A 6673-nucleotide genomic window follows, 5' to 3' on the forward strand; every position below is an offset into this window, starting at 1 on the left:
ATAGTAATACACATTAAGCAGAACCAAAAACAGCTTTTAGTAGAACAACAGAATAGCAGGCGGCGAGTATGGTAGACGTTTTTAGAACGAACAAGGGAATTAGTACATTGTGATGTTTATATTTTTCCTTCCTTCCTTCCTTCCGGCGCGTGTGTTTGGTGCTAGTGTTGAACAGTGAGAAGGCCCCAGGCTCTCGTTATCCGTCCTCTCGTCGGCCGCGCAGCTTCCGTTAACGGTCGAGAGGCTCCGTGTGTGTGTATGGAGTTGAAGCTCGCGATGTTCCGTTGTGGTGGACAGGCCGAACTCAGTGTCTTCTATTCCCCCGCCGGGCGTTGAGCCCCGTCCCGTCCCCGCTATCCCCAATCAAAGAACTCGCATAATCACAGCTGCAGCAACCGCGCCGCGCCAGCCCACACCACCCCAGCCACCGCACTCCACTCCCAGCCTCTTGGTCCGTCGATCAGCTTAACAACCATCCTTGCCGCGTCTGCTGCCCTCCTCCGTGCGATTTCGTCCCCTGGAAACACAGAAAACAGTTCACTGAGCGCGGCATGCGCCCCCATGAGCGCCTCCATCGTCGACTGGTTGCCGTCCTGCATGGCCGCAACTTGGCCCTCGAGATCAACGATGAGCGCCCGGTAACGTCTTGCCCAGGCAGTGGGCACCGTCCCGCCGGCCGAGAAATGCGTGTTCCAGGCGGAGACGAGTTGCTTCGCGTCGTACAGCGCGAGGAACGCCTTGCCGCGGAGAGAGAGCGGGTTGAGGTCGTTGTGTAGCGTCTGCCCCCTGTCAGCCTATGTAGGGATAATAACCCAAAAAGGCTCACCATCACCCCGCGAAACCGTTCATACACCTCCCCGTCGAGACTAGACGGCGCGCCATGCACCAGCTGCGCTTGGATATCGAGGAAGACCACCTGGGCGAGCGCAGCCCGGACCTCTTCCGCCTCCCCATCCTGATCACTGCCGCAGTCCAAGTTAATGTTCCCCATCATAGAGCAAAAGCCCCCTCTCAGCGCAATCGTCCCCGCTTGGCCAACCAAAACCGACCCAGCTCCGCTAATGCAGCCTAAGGCGCTACCAAAATCCCGTTTCAGCGAGTAGTAGGCATGCAAGAGCACGTGCAGCTGGACACTCGTGACCGCGTCTGGCGCCGCCTCAAGGGACAGCGGCGCCAGGGCGGCGCGCACGAGCGAAAGGAGCTCTGTTTCTCGTGAATCGAGGCCCCAGGCAGCGGCGCTCGGCTCGAACTCGTACTCGGGGAAGGGCTGGGGAGGAGGGGAAGAGAGGCAGGACAGGAGATCGATTGCGTGGACCAATGTGGGGTGGATGGCCCGCCCAGACAGGTCGCCTTGTGCCAGGGCGGACAGCTTGGACGGCGAAAGGTGAAGATGCTGGGAAACTAAATTGACCCTTCTACACTTAGTTAGCATCGGACCGGAAGGGGACAGAAGAAACACCTACGACTCGTTGTACTCGTAGTCATACCCTGGGGAGTACGCCGCGCTCGACGTGGCCGAAAAGTCGCACTGCGACATGTCCCAGCTCCCAGCGAACACATTCATACTGGTATCAAACTCCGATTCGAATCCCGAGTGGTCGACATGCAGCTTGGGCCAATGCTCCTGCTCTTCCTGATAGTCCTGGGGCGTCGTCGGCCTTGAATCTGAGGCGGAACTGCTACCGCTTGAAGCGGGGCTGCCAGCATCGACAACTGACTGTCTTTGTTTTCTCGGCTTGCTCTTTGTGCCTGTTGAGGAGGACGGCGAAGATGATGATGAGCGCGGCTTCTCGCGATACGCGCATTCGTCAGGCCGGCCTGCCTGAACACATGTCCTACAGGGAAAGTGGCCGTCGCATCTCTAAGCATCTCAGTCAGCATTTGCCTTACAAAGACGAGAAAAGACGCACGCGTTTGCGCTGTCGACACGTTATCTGTCCCATCGCATGTCAGTAAACGGAAGGAAATGGAGAGGGAGGACGCACACATGCCCCGCCCTTTGGCAACTCCGAACGCAATTGGCCGACCGTTTTGGGGACGTAGGTACAAACTACTGGAGTTCTTGTTCGAGTGCATGGTGAGCAAGGGGAGTTGCCGTCGCAGCGCTATAGAATCAAGTCAGCAGCAGAAGACAGGAGAGATGGAAGGGGGGACGGACGAGCTTGCGTTTGCGACATAACACACAAGTAGGAGTCTTGAATTTCGCTGGCTTCGGCGTCGTCTCTTGCGTAGACATGGCAGCGGAGGAGGACATAGCGGTAGGGGAGGAGTGAAAAACGCCAATCCCATCGCGTCGCGTGCCTATTATACCACTCTCCCATCGCCCACTCGTTATCCGAGATCCAAGTATCGCGATTCGCAAGATTGCGTTGAGACGCCGCGGTCACTCGTCACGGTCACGCAGAAGCAGCCCGGGCGTCTGGTTGCGACGCAAGTGCCTGAGCGTGCCCGACACACCCATTTGGCGCGCTGGGAAAGAACATGGTGGAAAAGGGAAAAGGAAGAGAAGCGGTGCCGTCCATCAGATCACGCACGTCGTCGACGATCGGTGACGGCACGGCAATTTGTCGCTTTGCCGAGGGCGTGAAAAGGTAGGATCCCCGGATAGGCTCGACGAGTCACAAAGGAGGATGGGGTCGTCTATATTTGAACGCCGCTTGATTCCCGCATTCGAACACGCAGACGGAGCAGAGCTGGGGGCTCAACGCTGACCCACCTATCCAGCCGAGGAGGGAGAATGGCATTGGCCCGTGAAGCACGGACGCGATTACCCGCGAATCGTTGGTAGAGTCGAGTGGCAACACCAAGACAACGGCGGGCGCTAGTCGCCGATTGAACCCACCCTTTGGCAGATTCCGCTCGCATTTGCAGCGCTTTTTCGTCGCTTTTACCGCACGCGTATCTTTGCCTCATATGGCTATAGTACCCACATATTCCCCCCTACCCGCGTAGCTGCGGTCCATGCATATGGCCACTGCATCCGCACGCGTACCCGGCTCCACTGCCCACCGCAAATCTTTTCGTTCTCTGATCCCGAACAGATGACAGCAGCGCCACTTCAGTGACAGGCTGACTCAGCCTCCGCACTTGTCGCGGAGGGCCGATGCGACCGTGGATCACGGTCGATGCGGGTCGTGACGCCGGAACGCCCGCGGCGCAGATATCCGTATGCCGGTCGCTGAGAGTCAAGACAACACATTACTTACCATTCGCTACTGGCACCTGGAGAGTCGATTTTCGAGCAACGAGTTGCGCGTTGGCCTCGGTACCGCTCGCGTAGCTGCTATGTCCAGGCAATTAATCAACGTCCACGGGATCAGATGCTGTCCAAACAATTTCCCATACAGCGGTTCCGGATGCGGGCACAGCGATCGGCATCGATCCACGTGCCACTCTGATGAAGTAACCCCCCCATCAGAGCGATCGCGGAGGTGGGGAGGCGCGCGGATCGGACTCACCTCGTCGGCGCACGGAAGACGAACGGGGCGGGGGAATGACAACAGCAGTTTCGATGAAGAAAGCAGCGCACAAATGAAACACGTAGCCAAGCATGATGCATTCATGATAATTCCATCTCCCACAGGCACACTCACTAGTGTCCTAGCATTCGGACGACTCGGGCTGCAGCCTCTTCAGCAGATTCTCCTCTATCAGCAGTAACGGTGATTTCCTGTCCCATCGGATGAAAATAAGCGCCGTGGCCCTTGGCGACTCGGAAAACCAAGTACGGGGACGCAACGCCCACGTACGCGTCATGGCTGGCGTGGCGCCGATATTCTGTGGCAGCTTAATTGAAAATGGACAATTAATCACGACTGACACGTGCACCCTACCGGATCGGCGACTGCCGTCCTCCGTCCTTGATCGACACCGGCTGCGGGCCGCTCTCGGCGCACCATCGGCAAGCTGCCAATGATCAATTCCCAACCGCCGTAAATCACCGATGGGTGTCCACTCACGGCACATTCCCCGCTCCACAACGGAGCACTTGAAACCCTATGTCAGCGCTAGCAGCACGCTGCATGCAGCAAATGGTTGCACAAAATTACCTCGGTTTTTTAGCATCACTTCGACTCGTGCTTCATGGGCACGCCTCGGTAACTTCCGCCACCCATATAGTATTCCCCACCCCGCTCTAGCGTCTCGTGCTCCTTGAACGCCGGATCGCCTGTCTGCTCTCCAGGCTGGTCGGCTTTCAACCTGATCGACCCTATCGCTGATACTAAATCGTCCCCGCGGAGCACGCGCCAGCAGGATCGGCGGTGGAGCGGCCCTTCGCACCGGGGCGGCCTCTTAATTGGGCTTCTGCGTCCACGTGATCGCGTTCCCCTACCAAGGCGCGGGATACGGACGGGTTTTGCGGACTCTGCACATTCCCAGACGCGTGGGACATCCCCGCCTGCGTTCCGACGACAAGCTTGAGATCGGGCTCTAATCTGCGGCACGCCCGAGTCCGCGTAGTATCGATGAGCCTTATTGACCACCGTTCCTTGGAAAAAGAACGCACTAAGATTCTGCACGTTCGATGATTCATAGAATTTAATATAGTCAGCATTACTCACCTTGGTAATAAACACGGTGATCGATGAGCCGCAGTGCCGACCGTTGCCTGAAAAACAACAACGGCCGACGTAGCCTGGAATTCTGCGCGTTGGCGAACATTAATACACTTGCTCACTCATTCACCGATATCTGATTACTCACCTTGGTGATAAATGCGCGGCCCGCTCGCGTCGACCGACGGTTTGCTGACATATCAGAATCAAGGCCAACTTGAACGCGCCTCCGCGAAGCGCGGAAGAACCAGCTGTCTGCAGGAGGGCCGCGGATTTCGTTCGTGGTGTCGTGTGCCAGTGCCGCATGATATCAAGGACGCGTGCACAGATGCCGAATAGGGCCTGCTCATCGCTGAGTAAACAACGGTTATAGAGCAGACTCGGCGTAGCTTACTTATCGCGGAATAGCGCCGCCTCGCCATGGCCACCAGCGGCAGATCGCGAGGCTGACTGTAACGAGCGAACGATCGCAGCTCGACAAGGAGAGCCCGCCCGGATGCGACAAGTAGCAGCATCCGGTTGGAATCATGAATATACTTAGCCGTGGCGCACTGGCAAACTTGAAAACCCAAAGCTTCTTGACGGTCGAGCGTGCGCAGCAGACGCTCTGGACGCCGGCGGGAAGACCCGCTGGTATTGCTCGTGTGTCCGTCGCCGGCCGGCAACACAAACATTCGCGGAGGAAGGGCCTCCGGCACCAGCGCACCCGGATTACCGGACCGGTGATGGGCGAGATGCCGTATCACTATCAGACTGTCACCGTCGCTGCATAATCCGAATCAAAACGCGCAAGTTTCGTCGCCACGTCCGGCAATGTAAACAATGCGTGGAGCATCAAGATGCCAGCAGGGTCTGAATCCAAACGCGTCCGACAGCTGCGGGCCCCCAGGCGAATAAACAGCAAATTCCTGACAACGCTGTCAACCCAACGGCCTGCGAAACTGCACGAACGCACACGGAGGCTCAACCTTGAACCCTCGGCATACTCTCTGGACGACGGACTCGCTTTGATCGCCTGCTCTGTCATAGGATTTGCGTCCGAGCTCGCAAGCGTGTCATGATGTCTGCGCCATGGTGCCGGAAACCGGGCCGAGCTTTCCAGCGGCGGAGAAGACGACTGTTGCACCGTAATAGGCTATGGCCGTCATTGACAAGGTCAGAAGTTGGGAGGCAGCAAATTCCGAATACAGCCCGCCCGCGTCCGATGTCGGGCGCAGTAATAGCCCACCATAGCTGAGAAAAGCTCGAGAAGCCAGTGCTTCTGTACAAGTGCGAAACCTGTCCGTCACTGACAAGGATGAAAGTGGAAACGGTGACTGTGATCGTGACTGTGACCTGCTGTTTGTTGATCGCACGCATGACCTTGAGACACATGGCTATGATTCACCAGGAGCTTCACCCCAACAACTCAGAAGAAACCTGGAGGATTTTTTAGAATTTTAATGAAGGTAATAATAGTTAAAAAAAATGGTGATCTTTATTGATTAAAAAAAAGGTTTAAAAAATATCAACTAGATAGAAAGGAAATCTAACCAGAAAAATGCTTCTCAGATTGGAGTGGAAAAAGAGTATATGTGGGAAAATGGAAGATATCCGGGCATAAGAGGCTTTTTTGTATGACAATGTTGATTCCTTTTTTTCTGATAAGATTGCTATTCTACTTATTGTGTCTTTTTCAATCCATTTTTTCCAACAAATAAAGGTGTCCCTTTTTGGGGTTATTATTACCTTAATTAAAATCTAAAAAAATCCTCCAGTTTTGTTCCAATTCCTCGCAGTGCTTGCAGCTTACATCATTCATCAAGCAGAACCCACTTCTCCACTGTACCTTACCTTGACATCCTGGGAAGGTAAATCCGGGTCACCTCAGGTTTTCAAGGATAAGAAATGGTAAATCTATGGTAAACTTAAGGTAAAATATATTGTAACTGGTAATTATGGATAACTTGCCCATTTGGAAGACTGAGTATTCACATCGAGGTTTCGTGCCAAAATGGCCACCCGAAGCTGGACTTATATAGCAGAAATCGGGGCCCAAATCAGTGCCCTAAATTTCTGATGAATCGAAGGCCTTGATCGTGGTACACGTGACGCCAAGATTACCTTATTTGGTAATT

The 6673-nt window shown here is 55.2% G+C and overlaps 1 protein-coding gene across 1 annotated transcript; it reads right to left on the bottom strand.

The window, feature by feature from the left end:
• Positions 1 to 380: 380 nt before the first annotated feature.
• MIND_00277100 (Zn(2)-C6 fungal-type domain-containing protein) lies at positions 381 to 2254 on the bottom strand (the record flags this gene model as incomplete). Its single annotated transcript, XM_037359643.1, has 6 exons — positions 381 to 779; positions 827 to 1415; positions 1464 to 1861; positions 1911 to 1934; positions 1986 to 2105; positions 2159 to 2254. 6 exons carry the CDS (start codon positions 2252 to 2254, stop codon positions 381 to 383), a joined length of 1626 nt encoding a protein of 541 aa, XP_037224738.1.
• Between the last annotated feature and the right edge of the window lie 4419 nt (positions 2255 to 6673).

Source organism: Mycena indigotica (genome assembly GCF_014461135.1).
Source record: "Mycena indigotica strain 171206Taipei chromosome Unknown Mind.scaff0002, whole genome shotgun sequence".
Taxonomy (NCBI): Eukaryota; Fungi; Basidiomycota; class Agaricomycetes; order Agaricales; family Mycenaceae; genus Mycena; species Mycena indigotica.